This window comes from Sus scrofa, chromosome 6 (genome assembly GCF_054392235.1).
Source record: "Sus scrofa isolate SSC_HxYL_T2T_F1_AM1 chromosome 6, Sscrofa_HxYL_maternal_Yorkshire_Landrace_v2.0, whole genome shotgun sequence".
Taxonomy (NCBI): domain Eukaryota; kingdom Metazoa; phylum Chordata; class Mammalia; order Artiodactyla; family Suidae; genus Sus; species Sus scrofa.
The window spans coordinates 7,403,831-7,424,668 of NC_139388.1; the positions used below are offsets into that span (position 1 = coordinate 7,403,831).

Here is a 20,838-nt window from a genome sequence, read left to right on the forward strand (position 1 = left end):
ACTGGAAACAACCTAAATACCCATAAACAAAAGGACAGGGGAGTCTATCAAGGTGCACTCAGAGTGAAACGGCTAGGGACAGTTCAAATGAAGCCACTGACACTCTGTGGATACCTCACAAATGATACGATGTATTGATTATACATTGCATACACTTGTTGAAATTTCTGAAATACATGTACAAAATGTGCATGGGAATGACAATTATCAAAGATGATGCTGGTTCCTCTAGGGAGGGATACACACGAGGACTTAACTGTAATACTTTACCTCTTAAAATCAAAAAAGATCCAAAGTCGGTGGGAAAGGTGTATTCGTCTCCTTTTGTTGCGGCAACAAGTTCCCACAAACCTAGGGCCTTAGGACAGCACCGTTTATTATCTTACAGTTCTGGAGGTCAGAAAGCAAATACAGGTCTCGCTGGGGTAGAATCATGGTGTCAGTGGCGCCCTTCCTTCTGGGGACTCTCGGGGAGAATCCGTTTCCTTGATTTTTCCAGCTTCCGAGGCTGCCTGCATCCCGAGCCTCGTGGACCCCTCTGACCTTCAAAGCCACTGATCTCATCACTCTGACCTCCTCCCTCCCTCCTGCACTCACAGGACCCCTGCGATGACACCCAGGCCCCCCTGATAATCCAGAAAGTCTCCTCAAGATCTTCAGCTTAATCACATCTGCAAGGAACCTTTTACCACACAGGATAACACAGTCACAAGTTCTGAGGATTAGGATGCGGATATCTTGAGGGGAGGGGGGGTCTTTATTCTGCCTACTACGGACTATATAGAAATAATAAGAGGAGTTCCCGTCGCGGCGCAGTGGTTGACGAATCCGACTAGGAACCATGAGGTTGCGGGTTCGATCCCCGCCCTTGCTCAGTGGGTTAAGGATCCAGCGTTGCCGTGAGCTGTGGTGTAGGTTGCAGACGCGGCTCAGATCCCACGTTGCTGTGGCTCTGGTGTAGGCCGGTGGCTACAGCTCCGATTGGACCCCTAGCCTGGGTACATCCATATGCCGCAGGAGCGGCCCAAAGAAATAGCAAAGAGACAAAAATAAATAAATAAAAATTAAAAAAAAAAAAGAAATAATAAGAGTAACAATAAAAACAGCAGCAGCAGCTCTTACTGAGTGCTCCAGAATCCTTGTGAGGTCCCATCTCCCAGGGTGCTACATAGTCCGTTCTCCTAATCCTCACGGGAACTTGCTCAGGAAGACGCTATTATCATTCCAAGTTACAGATGGAAAATGAGAAGCTAAAACAACCCGTCCCTGATGTAAAAAGTACAACCACTATGGAAAACAGCATGGGGGCGCCTCGAAAACTAAATATAGAACGGCCAGGGTTCCCGTTGTGGTGCAGCGGAAACGAATCCAACTAGGAACCACAAGGTTTGATCCCCGGCCTCGCTCAGTGGGTTAAGGATCCGGCATTGCCGTGAGCTGTGGTGTGGGTCGCAGAGGAGGCTCAGATCTGATATTGCCGTCGCTGTGTCCGCTTAAGACTCCTAGCCTGGGAACCTCCACGTGCCACAATCCCACTCCTGGGTATGTATCCAGACAAAACTCTTAATTCAAAATGATACATGTGGGAGTTTCCGTCATGGCTCTAGTGGTTAACAAATCCGACTAGGAACCATGAGGTTGCAGGTTTGATCCCTGGCCTCGCTCAGTGGGTTAAGGATCCAGCGTTGCCATGAGCTGTGGTGTAGGCTGCAGACGCGGCTTGGATCCCACATTGCTAGGCTGGCAGCAACAGCTTCAATTAGACCCCTAGCCTGGGAACCTCCATGTGCCACGGGAGCAGCCCTAGAAATAGGCAAAAACACCAAAAAAAAAAAAAAAAAAAAAAAAGAAAGATACCTGTGCCCCATGTTTATCACAGCACTATTCACAATTGCCAAGGCATGAAACAACCTAAATGTTCATCAGCAGAGGAATGGGTAAAGAAGACGTGGCATATATACACAACGGACTACTACTCAGCCATAAAAAAGGACAAAATAATGCCATGTGCAACAACATGGATCCAACTAGAGATTCTCATACTAAGTGAAGTCAGAAAGAGAAGGACAAATACCATTTGGTAACACTTATGTGGGGAATCTAAAATATGGCACAAATGAACATATCTACAAGACAGACTCACAGACATGGAGAACAGACTTGATGTTGCCAAGGCGGAGGGGGGAGGGAGGGGGATGGACTGGGAGTTTGGGGTTGGTAGATGCAAACTATTAAGTTTAGACTGGGTAAGCAATGAGGTCCTGCTGCACAGCACAGGGAACAATCTCCTGGGGTAGATGATGATGGAAAATATTTTTAAAAGAATATATACATATATTCTTAGGACCCCTACCTATATATATATATGGCTGAGTCACTTTGTTATACAGCAGAAATTGGCAGAAAATTGTACATCAATTGGAACTTTTTTTTAAAGGGAGAAATTTTTAAATTAAAATGAAATAACTTGTCCCTGATCATAAGGGACTGTAAGAGGCAGAGCCAAGACCTGAAGCCGGGCGGTAAGACCCTCGAGGACGTGCCCTGGAACACACGGGTGTTTGTCATCTTCCCACACCGATCACAACATGCAAAGTAACTCATACGAAGAAGGTGGTCACAAGACAGCACAAAATGAAAAAGGCCTATTACTAAAGAATATTATAAAAGAACTACATTTCATAAAAAATTTATGTGTCTTCCCAAAAAAAAATTCTGAAGCAAAAAAAAGTTCCCATTTCAGCTCAGTGGGTTACAAATCTGTATTTTCCGTGAGGATGCAGGTTTGATACCTGGCCCACTCAGAGGGTTAAGGATCCAGTGTTGCTGTGAGCTGCGGAGCAGGTCACAAACTCAGACCTGCGGTGGCTGTGGTGTAGACCAGCAGCTACAGCTCCGATTCAACCCCTAGCCTGGGAACCTCCATATGCCACGGGTGCAGCCCTAAAAAGTTTTTTTAAAAAGTCTGGAAGGGTGACACCAAGCGTGAACACACATCCCTCTGGGTGGTGGGAAGGTTGTGATCCTCAAAGGTTCAAGTTAAAAATGTTTCTATGAATGGATACATGTTACTTCTTCAGAGAAAAGGAAAAAAGAGCCCTTTTAATGTGTGGAAATAAAACAAGGGCTGAGGAGCCGCTCAGGACTGTCTTCCACATGAAATCGGTGTGATTTCACCTCCGCCACCTCGAAGCAGGCCCTTTTCCCTCCCCTGGTCCTTCCCCAGCCAGCCCGCTGCTCCCACCAGCAGAGGATGGCAGCAGAGGCTGGCAGCAGGCCTGGCGAGGTGGCCAAGTGAGATCCAATCACAGAGGATGAAGCAGGAGGAACCCAGCATCCTGCCCTAAGCCCTTGATGGCGCCGTGCGGATGGACTCCAGTTTCTATTCGCCAGGTCAGTATGTTCCCACACTTTCTTTCTCCGAAGAGAGTCCTTCACTTTGCCCCCAAAACTTGTGGCTTCGGGCACACCTTATGCAAGATGAAAGCGTCTTAGAGCTTACACCTGCTGTGCCGGGAGCATGGGAAAGGCCCTCCGGCTCTAAACCAGCATCATCACTGACTCTGGTGACAAAAACTTCACCACTGCTCTATGGACACCTAGCCCCCAGCCCAGGCCCCCCCAGCCTCAAAGAAGGACAAAGGCAAGGGGCTGGGCTGCCCAGGCTCAAACCCAAGGGACCTGAACCCCGTAGGACCCCTACCTACGAGGGTCAGGAGGGGGCAGCCTCCACCTGGGTGGGCTGGGCCCCGGCCCCGGCCTGTGTCCCTGTCACACACAAAGGCAGCATGGACAATGTTATCTCGGCACGAGCCTACAGGGTAGCCCATTTGTCACCCATCACACAGAGGTGGAAACGGAGGCACAAAGAGGCTGGGCGGGGGGCCCAAGATCGTGCAGCCGGTAAGCACCAGTCCCAGGTTGGAGGCATCCTGTGTGGTGACAGAAGTTGTCACAGATGCCCTGTCTTAACCCCAGACACTGCCATCGTGGGGACAGAGAGGAGGCCAGAGGCTGAGAGGACAGCCGGGTCCCTCCCCCGATCCCTGTGCTGCCCCGTCACCAAGACGCACCTGTGTGAGTCAGGCACCGGCCAGGCGCTGGGGGTGCCTTCCTGGTGAGCAGAGCCGAGGGGTCCCTGCCTCCTGGAGCTTACAACCTACGGTGACAGCCTCCGAGGGCCTGGCTCCAGCATTAGACAAGCCCGGGGGGCAGGATTTTGGGCTCCAACTCCAAGGGGTACAGTACCTAGATCTCTTCCAGGATCAAACAAGCCCTGTCACTTTGCCAGTCTGCTACACGGAAAGGCAGGCTGACATCTAAGATGGGCTGGGGCGGGGGCACTGTTTTCCTTCCTAAAGGAGGAACCAGGGCATGCCTTTTAGCAGCCCCTGCCCGAGGCAGACATGCATAAGAGATGCAACCCGCGTCCACACTCACCCGCGGTTCAGGAACCTCTGATTACACGGAGGAGGAACCCCGACTTCCCAGGCCGTGGCGCTCATGCGCCAGTCGCCTGGCTTCTCAGATCCGATGGGTCCACACCCCAGCTGTCTCCCTCCCCTTCTCTCCTCCTCAGCCGGACGGAGTCCTGGCCTGGGACACCTAGATCCCCAAAGGCCAGACCAAAAGAGACCCCGTCCACACCCGCAGCCATGGGAGCAGGGAAACCGCACCACAACTAACCAGACACGCTCGGGGTCCTCCAAAGGGGAGGCTCCGCTACTCGGAGCAGGGAATCCAAGAGGTGGAGGTGACGGGAACGGAGCGTGAGTCAGGCCAGCACGCGCAAGCCTTAGGGGGCGCGTCCCTGCCTTTCTATGTGACTGACCTTTAGGAGCCCATCTGATGGTCCTAAACACCCTGCAAGGTGGGTACGACCGTGCTCCCCATGTTACAGCTGAGGGAACAGAGGCGTCAAGAGGTAAGTCTCTTGCCCAAGGTCACACAGCGAAGAAGCCACAGAGTCAGGATTCAAACCCAAGCAGGCTTTCGCCAGTCCGCAGGCTGAACCAGAGCACAACACGGCCTTACGCCCGCTGAACTGAGACCAATGTGGCCAGGAAAGAAGCTGACACACAAATAAAGTAAGGGCTCTTAAATTCCTTCATGAGCAACTGCACTTGTCCGTAATACCTGTGGCCCCAGGAGTCCATCCACTGTCAGGCTCACCCATGGCCCTCAGGCCCCTTTTAAAAAGGAACGTGGAGAAATTGTACCACAACTAACCAGACACGCTCAGGGTCCTCCAAAGGGGAGGCTGTGACGCAGTGGAAATGAATCCGACTACCAGCCATGAGGTTGTGGGTTTGATCCCTGGCCTTGCTCAGTGGGTTAAGGATCTGGCATTGCCATGAGCTGTGGTGTAGGTCGCAGACGTGGCTCAGATCTGATGTGGCTGTGGCTGTGGCCAGCAGCTGTAGCTCCGATTGGACCCCTAGCCAGGGGAACCTCCATATACCACAGGCACAGCCCTAAAAAGCATAAAAAAAAAAAAAAAAAGGATGTAGGATGTATTAGCAGCTAGGGCTGCTGTAACAAATAGCCTCAACTGGGTGCCTTCAACAATAGAAATGCATTGTCTCACAGCTCTGGAGGCTGAGGTCCAAGATCAAGGTGTTGGCAGGGTTGGTTCCTTCTGCAGCTGTGAGAAGAGGAGGTTCCCTGATTCCGTTCCCGCTTCCGACGGTGCCAGCAAACCTGAATGTTCCCCGGCAGACAGAGGCATCACTCACCACTCCGACCTCTGAGTCCATCATGCACAGCCTTCTCCCTGTGTGTTTGTTCCCTCTTCTTATAAAGACACTACCTGCAGGGATTAGGGGCCCGCTTTGTGCCAAGGTGACTTCATCTTAACAATTACATGTGCAATGATCCTATTTCCACATAAAGTCACATTCTGAGGACCTGGGGGTGAGGGCTTCAATGTATGAGTTTGGGAGACACAATTCAACCCGTAACAGGGACCCACCTCTGCCCAGACTCCCTGAAGAAGCCAGACCCACCTAAACCCCCTCCACTCCCAAGGTGACTCAATGACACTGATCGCAAAGGCAGCCAATACCCCTGCACTGGCTCAAAAGACCTGGCCAATGAGAGGCCTCTCTTGGGCTTCCATCCTTGGGACACTAGGAAACCAATGCCTTTTGTCAATGGAGCTACACAGAGTCAAGGTGGGGAGCTTTGCTGGGGAGGGTCTAGTTTGGGCTACAAGGAAAAGGAAGGGTGGGAGTTCCCACTGGGGCTCAGCAGTTACAAACCCAACTAGTAGCCATGAGGACGCAGGTTCAATCCTTGGCCTTACTCAGTGGGTTAAGGATCCAGGGTTGCCATGACCGTGAGCTGTGGTGTAGGTCACAGACACAGCTCAAGTCCCATGTTGCTGTGGCTGAGGCATAGGCCGGCAGCTACAGCTCTGTTTCGACCCCTAGCCTGGGAACCTCCATATGCCATGGGTGCGGCCCTAAAAAGACGAAAAAAAGGAAAGAAAGAGAAAGAAAAGAGAAAAGAAAACCTAGGGGGGCCAAAGAGGCCCATCTCTGGAGAGATGCCACCACCAGTGGCTCTCGTCTCAGACGGGATGGGACAGTCCTCAGCGCCACCATCTCTCCTCCAGGAGGCCCAGTGCTAAGGCTGTTCCCTTGCCCCAATTCCTACAGGAACTCCTAACTCCCTACAGTCACCCCATTAGAGCTCTGCGGGGCTCCTACCTTCACCTCCGCATCCTCCGAAATTAGGGGCCCTGGGGGGTGCCCGCCAAGCCCACTTCCCATGCTCCCTGGCACACCATTGGGCCACATTCCCAGCATCCTTCGCAGCCAGTCACATGCCGAGTTCTGGTCAGTGGAAGGTGGAAGGTTCCAGGCCTCGCCCATAAATCCTCCTAAGCCAACCTCCACTCTTCCTCTTCCCCCCATGCTGGCTGGACACGGAGGATCCTGCAGTGGCTTCAGATGCCTGAGGGTACAGCGGTGCCACCAGAGAGAAGAGCCCCCGCCCGCAGTCCTCCCGGATCACGGCTGCAGTGAGGACCCGAGCATCCCATCGAGAAAGCACTTGCCACTGCAGCTGGTCGACTGCAGCTCAAACGGAAACTTTACTGCTGTGCCGTCTGCCCGGAACGCTCTCCCCCTACAGCTTCCCATGGCTCCCTCATCACCTTCCAAGTCTCAGCTCCAGAGTCACCTCCACAGAGAGGCGTCCTTGAGGCCTGACCTCCCAAAATAGTGCTCTTCACTGGTTACGCTGTCACGGGCCCTGCGTCCCTCACAATCCAAGATGACTAAATGGTCTGGCTTTTTCTGTCTTTCCTCTGGGCACCTGCACGGCCCTGTTCACCACACGCCTCCTTCCTCTGACATCTCAGCCACAGGCAGAGCCTGTGCTCCGCACAAATCAGGAGCGGGGGCCTTCCCTCCCATCACAGCAAAGCGTGAAGGAAGCGGTCATTCTTGGGTCCCCAGCAGGGTGCTTCTCTATCCCATACAGACTCAAACATCTCTGGGATCAAGCAAGAGGAAAAAGCACCACAGGGCAGAAGATTTGAGATTCTGAAGGCAGACTGAACGAGTGCAAACTGTAGTTCTGCCCCCTCCTGGCACTGTCACCTCGGGCATGTCACCTAGTCTCCCTAGGACTTAGTTTCCTTGTAAATAAAGTGGGGGGAATTCCTGCTTCACTGGGAGGATTGAAAGAGTGGTTCCACGCAGGAACTTACACAGGGACTAGCACACAGACACACACAGAAGTCTCTCACTGCCATCCACGCCATCAGCACCACCATCAGCACCACCAGCACCACCATCACCACCAGCACCACCATCACCATCAGCACCACTGTCACCACCATCGCCAGCACCACCACCATCAGCACCACCACCATCACCAGCATCAGCACCATCAGCACCACCAGCACCATCAGCACCACCACCATCATCAGGTATTAGAACTTATATCAGGGAAACAGAACAGGCCTTATTTTTGAGAAGCCCTCACTCATGAGCAGCCACAACTTACCAAAAAAAAAAAAAAATCAAATGGAGCAAAGGTGTGTAAGCAAGAGTGAAGGCTTGAGGATAAAAGCCCATTCAGTCAAGATGGACGTGGTCCAAGCCCTCAAAGGCAGCGCATCACAGAGCAGCCCCATCCTGACCCCAGCAACAGGTCGCCCTCCCAAATGGACAAGATTCAAGAGGACCTGCAAAGTTCAACCCAGAAAGGCCCCTGAGCAGGCTCCTTTCTAGCTGGAGCCCCTGGAAGGAAAGAAAAGTGACAGAGGCAGCACCTCCCGACCCCCAGAGCCTCTCAGGGCCACCCTGCAGGAAGGACTCCAGGGCACCTGTCCATCAGCCCTGGAAAGCAAAGGACAGAGAGGGGCAGCCAAGAGGTGGGCGGCTGCCTGAAGTTCATCTTCTTTATCAGAAGCAAGGCCTTAGGACTCCCGCCCATTAAAATAAGTACATTTTATATACATACAAAATATGTACATGCAGAAAGTACATCAAGTCTATGTGATGCTCACTCTTACTGATAAGAACTATTATCATCTCACTTGACCAAGAAGGAAAGTGAGGCACAGAGAGGTCAAGCAATGTGCCTCAGATCACACAGCACCATGGAGGTGGCACAGCAAGGATTGGAGCCTCAAGCCTGGATCCAGAGCCCAGGTGTGGCCTGGTCACCTGGCTCCAAGGTGGCCACTGTCAACTCCTTCCCGCCCTGGACATGCATGCCACGTCCTCTCCAAGAGGAGAGTCCCATTCTTTGAGCCTGGGCTGGCGCAGGTGACTTTCTGGACTTCTCAGGCTAAGTCATAAGAAGCCCTGCAGCTTCTGCAGGCCACTCTCAGAACACGCACCCTGGAGGGACATCAGGCACCGTGTAAGAAGTCCGACTACCCTAGGACCACCAAGCGGTAGGTGCTCAGCCAGCATTTCCACTGAGCACAGGCTTCCAGCCATCGCGACCATGGCACCAGACGTTGGAGGCAAGATTCTGGAACATTTCAGACCAGGTGACATGCCAGTTGAGTACCACCTCTGTCTAGGCCACAAAGAGCAGAAGAATCACCCTGCTGAGCCCTGCCCAACAATCAACTCGGGTGCAGGCAATAGCACCTCCTGACCCCCCTATCAGGGCAGCTGTCCTCCTAGCCACCAGGCAAGCCCCTCTATCAACTCTCCACTCATGTGGCTTCTCTGCTACACGGTCTCCCTGGATCCCTGAGACCTCCCCCCATTCAGATGGACAAGCCTTCCTCCCTCATCCGGTACCCAGCACAGACCTGCATGTTGGTACTTGGCACACGGTCCCGCTGCTGCACCTGTCCCCCTCCAGGGCAGGGACTGCATCCCTCCTCCTCTCCCTCAGCAGAATCTAGCTCCCAATACGAAGGCAAATATGGGCTGAACACATGAAATAGCTCTTCTCATGACAGGGGCCAAAGAGAAGCCCTCGGGTACCAGGGACATGGTCCTAAGCAAAGCAAACCCATGACTTTGGACCAGGGGTTCTCCTCCCTGACATGGGTGATATTTCACATTGGATCACTGGTGGGGGGAGTGGGGGAGTGGCCTGTGCTTTGAAAGATGTTTAGCAGCACCCTTGGCCTCAACCCACCAGATGCCAGAAGCAACCCCCACCCCAAATAATCACAACTAACACTGGATGCAGGCACTGCCAAATGCCCAATGGGGTGCCGATGGGATTGCCCAGCTGAGAACCATTCACTGCTTTGGACAATGAGACCCACGGGTATCTACCTTCACCACGGCCTGCACGGTGGGCAGGGGGGAGGTGACACAGTGGTCACAGGCCACTTGCCCATCACCCCAGAACCACACATCCGTGATCCGTCCTGCCTGTCCGCCCTTGCACACCTCATGGTAACCCGAAGCCTCCTGCCAACGAGAACCCCCAAAGCAACACTACAGCTGGGAGTCCCCCCAGGACACCAACACGACACCAGGAGGCTGGAAACACCGCGCTGAGAGTCCCCATCGCGGCCCCGAAGGGCTGTTCTAAGTGGTTTCTAGGCTCTTTATCGGTTTTCAGTCACTTTGCAAATAGCATCAACACAGCCGCCTGCCACAGGCCTGCCAGCGCCTGTTCAAGAATGACAACAGGGTCACGCCAACCCTCTTCTGAAAACCCTCCCGTGGATCCCTACTGCTCTCAATAAAAAGACCCAACACCTAGGCTGCCCCAGACAAGCTGGACACCACTCATCAGCAACAACGATGCGAAAAACAAACCAGGGCCCCTCCCACGGGTCCTGGGCTCACCCTGTGCTACACACCGTGTTCGGCCCTCCGACGGATCGACTCATTTACTCATTCCCTGTGGGAGGACACCAATATGATTCCCACTCTACAGAAAGAGATTAGATCTCAGGACACGGATGGAACGTGCCTGCAGTCCCATAGCAAAGCTCATCAAACAGCGCCCAAAATCAAGCTCCAGGCCTGAACCTAATCAAACGATGCAGGCTCCCCGACGACTGGGGACTAATTTAATTACCACTCCATCTCCAGTACCCAGAGTAGCACCTGTCAGAGGAGGCATTCAAATACAGATGGAAGGATGCAGGGAAGAAGGGACGGAGGGAGGGAGGGAAGGGGGGATTCACGGGAGGAAGGAGGGGTGCAGTGATGGAAGAATGGATGGATGGAAGGAAGGATGGACTGACGGAGAGAGCTTCTGGAGCAGTACCCACCAAACCTGGCTAGCTCCCAGCATCACCTGGAGAGCATGTTAAAATACTGAATCCCAATCCCTCTAGCGAATAATAGTCATCCCCCAAGGAGAAGGAAGAATTGCTTTTAGTTAATGAGTGGGAACTAGAGGGTGTGGATGGCAGGAGCCAAAATCCTGTCTCCTGTCCATCACAACTTTTAGGAGAAAGTTCTAGTAGTCTGTGCCTTAAATGCTCCCCAGGGGTGCACTGGCTTGATGCAGGATCTCTGTTCCCAGACCAGGGACTGAACCTGGACCACAGCGATGAAAGCGCCAAGTCCTAACCACTAGACCAGTAGGGAACTCCCCTGCCAGGTGTCTCTGATGTTCAGCCAGGCTTGGGACCCACAGGCCAAGAAGAGAAGGGACCAGTCATCCACCCTCAGTCATTCATTATAGGTGCATGTTCCACCCCCCGGCAGGCCCCCACCCCCGCCGCCGCCGCCGCCGCAGCTGCAACAGGTTCCTGGGCCGCCTGGGAGCTCGAGTGTGGCCAATGCAAACAAAAATGGGAGGGAAGCGGGCTGCCTCCACACGGGGGCACTTTCAAGGCAGGGCTCCTGGCTCTAAGCCATCTGAGACATGCTCGTCTCCAAAGCCAGGAGAAAGCTTTCGGAAAGCTACTGAATCTCACTCGAGATAAAAGAAATCAGAATGATACACCGAGCTATCCAAGGCCCCCTGTGAACGGCCCAGTTGAGAACCCCAGGGCAGCGTGGACGAGGGGTGGGGAACAGGAGGTGCTCTCCTCGTGGGCCTCCGTGGGGTGTGGTCAAACTGTCCTTCAAAGTCAAAATACCCTGTACCCTTGAACTCAGAAGTAATCCATAGAGGAAGTTGTCTTTCAGATAAACCCAATACGTGTGCATAAAAAAAAAACACTGCGGAGTTCCCGTCGTGGCGCAGTGGTTAACGAATCCGACTAGGAACCATGAGGTGGCGGGTTCGGTCCCTGCCCTTGCTCAGTGGGTTAACGATCTGGCGTTGCCGTGAGCTGTGGTGTAGGTCGCAGACGCGGCTCGGATCCTGCGTTGCTGTGGCTCTGGCGTAGGCCGGTGGCTACAGCTCCGATTCGACCCCTAGCCTGGGAACCTCCATATGCCGTGGGATCGGCCCAAGAAATAGCAACAACAACAACAACAAAAAAAGACAAAAAGACAAAAAAAAAAAAAAAAAAAAAAAAAAAAACACTGCAAGGATAACCTTCGCACACAGCTGCTGGGAACTTGAAATGGTGCGGCCACTCGGAAAACAGTCTGGCAGCTCCTCCAGTGGTTCCACACAGGTCACCGGACTGACCTAAGAGCAATTACACTCGCTGGCCTACACCCAAGAGAGGTGGAAACGTACAGCCAGACAAAAAAATCGTCCATGAAAGCTCAGAGCAGCATGATTCCTAACAGCCAAAAAGCATCCATCGACAAATGAATGGATAAAGAAATTGTGGAATATATAATGGTATATGGAGCCACCTAAAGGAAGGAAAGCGCTGAGACACACCCCAACGGGGGTGAACCTTAAAAACACTGAATAAACGAAGCCGGTCCCAAAAGGGCACCCATGAGAGGACCCACTTCAAGGGAATGTCTAGAACAGGGAATCTAGAGAGACACAGAGGAGATCACTGGTTGCTCAGGGCAGGGATGGGGATGAGAAACAGAGGGTGATGGGCCCAGGGTTCCTTTGGGAGGCGATGCACCTGCCTGTGAATATAATCCACTGTTCATCTGAAGTGGGTGAATGGTAGCATACGCGAATTCTCTCTCAATAAAGCTGTCACCACAAAAAAAAAAAAAAAAGAATGCACGTCTAGTGGCTGCAGCAAATACCAAAAGATGGGAAGAAGCCAAAAGGTCCATCTCCAGGGGTTCAATAGTTACACTGTCACCAGAACGCCAAGCGGCCACGAAAGAATAAGATGCCTCACCATGATGCTAAGAAACCACTTCTGACGTCACTATTACATTCAAAGACGTCATCAAAGTGCAGAAGGCCATGGAGTAGGCACCCATTTGTGTGACAAACACAACACACGTGCAGCACAAGCACAAACTACTTCTGGAAGACTAAGGAACTTGGTGATGAGCTTGCCCAGCGAGCACAGGGTGGGGCTGGGGAAGAAGGACACTCATTTATGAATTGTTTGATTTTTCCCCCAGGGGACATTTTAATTTCTCACTTAAAAAGTAGTCAATAAAAAATTCACAGTAAAAGCACTGAACACTGCGGAAGTCTCCTGACTCTTAGAAACAGTCGTAGGAGCTTTAGGAACTGGGGCCAACTGCCCAACCTGAAGGAGATGGGAAAAGATGCCGCCACTGGACCAGAGCTTCAATGGAGAGCCACAGACAACATTCAGCGATGTGCTCTACCCACATGAAGCTCCAGGGCAGGCCTCTCGCTTTTCTGCTGGCAGTAAAACTCAACAAAGCATTTGGCTGCCAGGCTATGAGCATCCACAGGCTCAGGCCAGTCGGCCCTCAAGAGGGCAGACGCCTTGACCATCAACGGCAACGAAAGGGTCGCTGATGCTGTCAGACAGGAAGCCCAGGTGACCTGCCCGGATGCCACTTCCACGTTGGCCCACGCGGGCCTGGTCCTTCACCAGGGCTTTCTGGCTGAACTTCCTGCACCTGCTCCAAACTCCATCAGCCACCCAGACAAAGTGGTCTCACTCTCACTTTCCGAAGAAGCCATCAAGCCCACAGCACCCGCCGGGACGAGCAAAGGCTGGAGGTGGAGAAGGGGCCCGGCCGCCCCTCCCCTCGCAGGTACTCACGGAAGCCCTCGATCTTGTCCGCCGTCTTGCTCCAGGCCACCTGCCGCGTCTCCATGATCACCTGGACGGTCCTCCGCTCCGGGGTGGACTTGCGGAAGCTGAAAACGGTCATGACCGTGCCCAGCTCCAGGGCCCTCTTGATCTGACTCTTCTCGTACTCGGGGAGGGCGTCCACGCTGATCATGGCGCTCATGGTCGGCCGCCCCGGGGGCAGGCGAGGGATGCGCTAACTCGGAGGCTGCAGGGGCAGAACAAAGGCGGGCACGGTTTCAGGTCACCAAGCAGGACTGGGTTAGCAGGGCTTGGCCTTTCAAAAGCCAAAAGCCTGCCTCATGCCCATCGGGATGAGTTTGGCGAGAAGGTTCTAGAGGCAGGGACTGGCGGGCCACTCAGACAGCAGGACACACAGAGGTTTAAATGGAAGGGGAGGTGGGGGAGGAGGCCTTGACCTCACTGACCCAACCGTTATCCCGGCTTTGAATAACCAAATCACCCCAGCCTGGCCGCCACCTCCTCCCTCCCCAGCCTTGTTAGATTTGAATAGCCAAAGCAGCCCAGCCTGGCTCCCGCCCCTGCCTGCAACACCAGCCTCCTCATCGCATCCTGCCTCAAGACTTCTATCCATCCCTTTACCTCCTGAGCGAAGTCGGGAACAGGAGAAAAACCTTGAGAATGTGTCTGGGGAAACTTGTGCATTGAAATGGGGCACAAAGGGCAGAAAACAAGGGGCCAGCAGCCTCGTGGTCAATCATGGTGTGGGTTCCTGGAGGCTGTGTGGCCCTGGGCAGGCTGCGTGACCTCTCTGAGCCCCAGTTTCATCCTTTCTAAAAGGGCAGTGTCAGCACAGTTAGGAAGCCACAGGTGAAGCACCTGGCGGGCAGCTCAGCCTCCAGGAGGTGTTCTTGGTCCCCTCCCCTTCCCCTCCCCCACAGTTGACGTTTCCCAGGGAGGATCTGGGTCCCAAACCTCTGGGCCTTCCTTGCGTGGCTTCTCTCACACCTGCCTCCGATCCACAAACAAAGGCAGAATCCAACCAGTCTCACCGCTTCACTGGTTCCTCCCAGAACCATCCACTTGGGGCCATTCTAATGGCCCTGCTCCCACCCAGCCCCTGCAGGCAGCTCTGAGACCCAGAGCCGGGAGGATGCTTAAGGTGCACTTTGCTATACAACTGCAACTAACACAAAATTGCAAGTCACCTATACTGTAATACAATTTGCTTTTTAAATAATAATAAAATTAAAAAACCATTTTTTTAGGTTCCTAGGCTAGGGGTCGAATTGAAGCTGCAGCTGCTGGCCTACACCACAGCCACAGCCACGCAGGATCCAAGCCACATCTGCAATCTACACTACAGTTTACGGCAACACTGGATCCTTAGCCCCCTAAGCGAGGCCAGGGATCGAACGAGCATCCTCATGGATGTTAGTAGGGGTTCCTTCCCGCTGAGCCATGACGGCAATTCCCAAAAAATTTTTTTAAAAAGAACATGAGTGGAGGAGTTCCTGTCGTGGCTCAGTGGTTAACAAATCAGACTAGGAACCATGAGGTTGTGGGTTCGATCCCTGGCCTTGCTCAGAGGGTTAAGGATCTGGCGTTGCTGTGAGCTGTGATGTAGGTCACAGACGTGGCTCAGATCCCGCGTCGCTGTGGCTCTGGTGTAGGCCGGCGGCTACAGCTCCAATTGGACCCCTAGCCTGGGAACCTCCATGTGTCGCAGAAGTGGCCTTAGAAATGGCAAAAAAAAAAAAAAAAAAAAAAAAAGAACATGAGTGGAAACCCTGTTGCTCCCTAAGCCCCTGAGCTGCACACCACTCCCTCCAGCCTGCCTCCTACACGTCCCAAGACTCACTGCCCATCACTCGGAGGGGACCTGACAGCAGGTCTGCAGATGCAGCTGTTACCCAAGTCACTTACATATCCAGGACCACAATTCTGCCTTTGTGAAGGGGGAGATAAGAGATGAAAGAACCTCCAAAGGTTCTTATAAGGATTAAGCCAGATGATATATATATCAGCCGTTAATACAAAGATACAAAGCCAGTGCTCTTTAGCTTCAGCTCCCTGCAACTGTCACCATTCCTGTATCCTTCTTAACTCCTCCCTCCTCCAAATCCCTTTAGGCCCCACAGTCCTTACCCTGTGGATGTCCAGCCAGGGCTGTCTGTGCCTCCAGACTGGTTCTGCCTCCCCACAGCCTCGTTGGCCGAGGTGCTCGAAATCAGCGCCTCAGGTCGTATAATGGGGCTAAAAATACCACCCTCCAGGGGTTCTGGAAGGACGAGACTCCCCGCAGCCACAACACAGGCATGGCCCCCAGCGGCTAGCTGAGCCTCTGGCGGTATTGACCAGCACCTGGTCAAGGCGTTAATCAAGGGTCAACTCAGTCCTGGTGCAGAGCTGGGGGCTTTATGCAAATGAGGGGGCGGGGCAAGAGGCCCAGGCACTGTCCTTTGCCCCCTCCCGGCTCAACCTCACACCCATAGCCGAAGGCATCTCTGCAGGTGCACTGATAGCTGAGATAAAGTTGTAAATTACACCCGCTCTCCGCCCATCTGGAAACAGACCAGCCAGCTCAGTGATTCCCAGGTAGGGTACGCTTAGGAGCAGAGACTCGGGAGCAGCGGGAAGGGGCCCCCAACTTAGTCTGGGGAGAGGCTGGGAATTCTAAGTGCTCAGGAGAAGCTTCTCGGGGAAGAGGGAATCTGAGTCCAATCTTTAATAAAGGTGAAGCAGGAGGGAACAGTGTTCTAGTCAGAGCAACAGGCTTAAGCAAGGCCCAGCAGCGCAATTAACAGGGTGTGCCGGGAACTCCGCCTGACCTGAGCCTCCGCCTCACCGCCCTCTGATCCAGATCAGGGGATGAACAAGGTGCCTGTGGCCACTCTCATCCTGGAAAACCAGCTGTTGATTGACCCTCCCCAGGTGCCTGCACCTGCCATAGCTGGCTGGCTTCATTTACCTCAATGAGAAATGTCAGAGGTGAAAACTCAAGTGCGGGGAGGTGAATTCCCGTGATCAACGTCACGCAGACACAGGGCAACCCCAGCATCATAACCCTGGTCTGAATCCCCTGCCCTGGCTCCTTCGGCTGCTGCCTCTGGAATTCAGAATCCGGGGGCAGAATCTGGCCAGACAGTAACTAACTTGGCAGAGAGGTCAAAGGACTTGTCCAAGGTCACAGAGCTGCGAAGTGTCAGTACCAGGATTTGCACCTGGTCCCAGCTCCGCAGCTCTTCACACAAGGACTGCCCCCAGCCATGCACCTCTTAAGTTCCCTGCTTTCAGGTCTCAAGGTCCCTGTGCAGCAGGGCACAAATAGGAAACACGCACCACCTCACAACACCACCTATTAAACCAGCCAAAAGGGAAACATTAGGGTCCTCAGTTCTTCCTGACTCTGGGAGGGCCTTGGACTTAAACCTCCCGGGATTCTGGTTACTTCCCGATCAGAAGCCCAGGGGCTTGGCTCAACCATAAACGTCAAGTCTCTCAGTCCCCTCCCCGACAACTGGAACGACATCCTCGTGATCACAAGTCTTTGGCCCCAACCACCCAAATCCACCAGCTCCCAACTCAGGCTTCCAGAGTTGAATGCTTCGGCAACTAAGGCAAGGCGTTGTTCTCCAAGGCCTTGACCCCAGGGGAAGGCACTAGCCAATTTCCATTTTGCTTCTGCTTTCAAAAAAAAAAAAAAAAGCCTTGAAATCCCTTTTTTGTTCCTGTTTCTCATCCTCCGTGGGTAACTTTATAAAATGACTTATGGTAATAAATATAAGCATGGCTGAGATTTAATAAGATTCCACTTTTCACGTCCTTGGAAATAAACTGAGATAACAAGCACCCAGAACCAGGAAGCAGGGGGATTCTTCTCTTGAACGCTCTCCCCAAATGTTAGAGCAGTACAGCGCAGCAGGTAAAATCCCACCCAACCCTTCTGGTACATGTCAACAGGGCTCCACCTCTGAGAGGCAACCACCCCTCCTACAGCACAAGGGATGTTACTACTGCGACGTACACAGACTCACATGAGCCCTGTAGCAATGGGACACTGCATATTTTCACCAGAGGAATCAGGCAGAGTCAGCCACGGCAGGTAGGAATGTGCATTAGTTGGCCTTTTTTTTTTTTTTTAGAGCAAGTTCTGAGCATCTAATAAAATGTAAAACATGCATATGCTTTGATCCATCGTAAGTGCAGAAACATGCACAAAAATGTTCATAGAAACATCATTTGTAATAGAAAGGAAAAAGAAACAGGAAACAAATCAACTGCTCATGAATGGGGGGGGGGGTCCCTAAAACGATGGCACTCGCACATTAAGAAGGCTCAGTAGCTATTGCAAAGAATGACTAAGATTTATAAGGAATCTGATCTGCAAAAATTCGTGCAGCAGATGAAAACAGTTACAAACGCCTAAGTACAAATGTAACATAATTACATTTTTAAAAAGGCTGTCTGCTTATAAATCTAGAAGAAGTGGTTACTTTTGGAGGGTGGGAGAGGGTAAAAGGGCTGCCCTGAGGTTTGACGGATTTAAGTGATAACATAATGGATAAGATTCTCTGCGTTGCTCTTACTCTTTTCTACATGAAAACTGTTTTCAAAAGTTTTCTCCCCAATTCCATCCAGCCGAAGGGCTATCTATGTATGGGGGTCCTATCTGCCTCTGCCAAAGGAGTTTCGGGCTCCAGGTCCAAAGGTGGGAGGGAAGGCTGCAGCATCATTAGGCAATTTCAGCGTCAATGAAACCTGCAGTGAGCACTGTCCAGAACACACGTGGCAAACACACACCTGTGTAACAGAGGTAAGGGCGTAGGGCTGCCAGGGATCCCTACAAGGCTGCAGCTCAGGATAATGGCCCAAGCGCCCACGTTAGGGCCCTTACCCAGAGGGTCAAGGACTTGCAGGTAAGCCCCAATTCTCCACACAGCCCTGGAATGTAGGCCTAGGTATCCCCAGCATCAGTATCCAGTGGAAGAAACTGAGGCTCAGAGATTTTTCAACTTGCCCAATGCCACACAGCTGGAACTGAAATTCGAATTAAGTGGACTGACAAGACTACCTGTTTCCCATGTGCAGCGTCAACCCCCTCCGTATTTTTTAATTCTAGTTCAAGGTCCGGGTGCTAAACGCGCCCTTTCTAGGCCCCCTCTGGAATCCAGGCGCCAACCCCCCAGCCAAATGGGACACATCTTTCCCCCGCATTCTTCGGCCATGGAGGTAACGACCTCTTCGGGATTCCAAAACAGAACCAGCAAAACGCAAAGACCCACACCTACACATCTGCATACAATTGTGGGCTGGGAGAAGGAATCAGGAATCCTCCGAAAACTCTTCTCTATCCCAAGGCGAAGGGCTTGAGCCTTCGTGGTATCGCTTGCCACCCACCCAGCCGCAACCACCTGTGTGTAATACGGGGAAGTGCCAGGGGCCGGCCTGCCTCCTGGATTCAAAAGCCCTGGGCACAGAGGCGACCAGGAAACACGCCCGACCCCACGCTGAAGCCCGCGGCCCCGGGAGCCTAGAACGCCGACGCCGACGCCAGCGCTCGCGCACGACCCCCGACCGCAAGCCGCGCCGCTTCCTCCGGGTTCCCATTCAAAGCTAGGTCTCTGCAGGGCACCGACCGACCAAGTGACGCCGGCCCCAAGTGAGGAAGTGGCCGGCGACAGAGCCTTGGACCTCTGTCCTCACCGCCCCGGACCCGGGCACAGCGGGCGGGGGCCCCGACAGCGCGCCCCACCCCTGCCCGCGCCCGCTGCGCCCTGGCGCAAGTCCTCCGGTGGACGCCGCTACCCCCCACCCCCGGCCCCGCGCTGGTCCCGCAGACGCCGGTCCCCGGGCGCCCGCGTGCGCTCCCTCCCGATCGGACCACTCACCTGGCCACACCCCCTCTGCCGGTCCCGGCTCCGGGGTCCCGCGCGCAGCCGCCCGCCGTCCGGGCTCGGGGCACTCCCTGGCGCGCACGCCCTCCGACGCCGGCGCTGCTACTTCTGCTTCGGCCGCGGCCGCGCGCCACGTGACTCCTCCAGGGCCGCCCCCCGCGCCCTGGCCCGCCCCACCCCCGGCCCCGAGGCGGGCCCAGGCTGGCCCGCCGCTCGGAGCATCCCGGCGCCGCGTCCTCCGGGCCGAGGAAGAAACTCAGGCAGCTGGAGGAGATGGACCTGACCCCCACGTCACCTGCAAGGTGCAGAGAAAACTTGCAGACAGCCTAGCATTCACGGAGCGCCTACTGCATACACGTGTTTTACAGGCATGTAGTAGACTCCCCATCGTCAGCAGAAGTTGGCGGTTCGTGGCCCTAATTTGAAATCGCCACTGAGGCTGCGCTGCGGTCAGATCACCTCTTCCTACCTGGAGCGAGACGCATGAATACCCTCGGCCTCAGGGTTCTCGTCTTTCAGATGGGATCAAATGTTGCCGGCCCCAAATGTTGCAGGGAACATACAATACTAGGTAATTGATTCCCCATTTTCCCAATGAGAAGGTCTTTCTATGGCTCACTCACTTCTAAGCATATAGATAACAAGGGCAAATGCCTAGTCAGGGTATTTAATTGATTCATTTAGCTTTACGAAGCCTTTTCCAACTCACTTATATGTTGTAACATATAAGAGAAATACTGCTTTTTTCCATTGTCCTGTTTCATGAAGCAATTTTATTCAAACCTTTAATATGCATCCTTGACACAAGGGTCTGAGGTGACTAGAGCAGCTTTCCAGTCACCTACAGAGCTGTCAGGACATGTCAGTTCTACTCCTAAGCCGCTTGAGTTACAGCATTTTCTGAATCTCTGAATGTTGCTCTGGCTGAAAATATTGAATCTGGAGCCGCAGGACTCATTTGCTGGCGTGAGGCAACCTGGACTCATTTCTTTCACTGCTCCTATCTCAGGGGTGTACCAGACGCTCTTCATCACAGATCACTTACTGCACCATTTTTTTGATGGTTTTGGTTTTGTTTTTTGTTTTTGCTTCTTAGGGCTGCACCTGTGGCATATGGAAGTTTCCAGGCTAGGGGTCCAATCAGAGCTGCAGCTGCCAGCCTACGCCGCAGCCACAGCAATGCTGGATCTGAGCCGCATCTGCAACCTACACCGCAGCTTGCAGCAAAGGTTCAGTGGATCCTTAACTCAATGAATGAGGCCAGGAATCGAACCCACATCCTCATGGCCACTAGTCGGGTTTGTTGCCACCCAGCGACAACAGGAACTCCATCCACTGTACCGTTTTTTTAAAGAAAGCTTGGAAACCACTTGGAATCATGGGACCAACTCCCCAGGACTGATGACTGAATCTGTTTTAAATTTCTTTGACTTTTTT

At 53.2% G+C, this 20,838-nt stretch overlaps 1 protein-coding gene across 3 annotated transcripts in view; it reads right to left on the minus strand.

Moving 5' to 3' along the window:
* Positions 1–19,511, minus strand: part of PLCG2 (phospholipase C gamma 2) — a 165,595-nt gene extending 146,084 nt beyond the window's left edge. For all 3 annotated transcript variants that reach the window (XM_021093743.2, XM_084959462.1, XM_084959461.1), the window contains exons 1-2: positions 19,396–19,511; positions 13,514–13,751 (exon numbers count right to left, since the gene is read on the minus strand). In XM_021093743.2, coding sequence (XP_020949402.2) covers positions 13,514–13,706 — 193 coding nt within the window. In that variant the 5' untranslated portion in view covers positions 13,707–13,751; positions 19,396–19,511. The remainder of the gene's footprint in view (positions 1–13,513; positions 13,752–19,395) is intronic.
* Between the last annotated feature and the right edge of the window lie 1,327 nt (positions 19,512–20,838).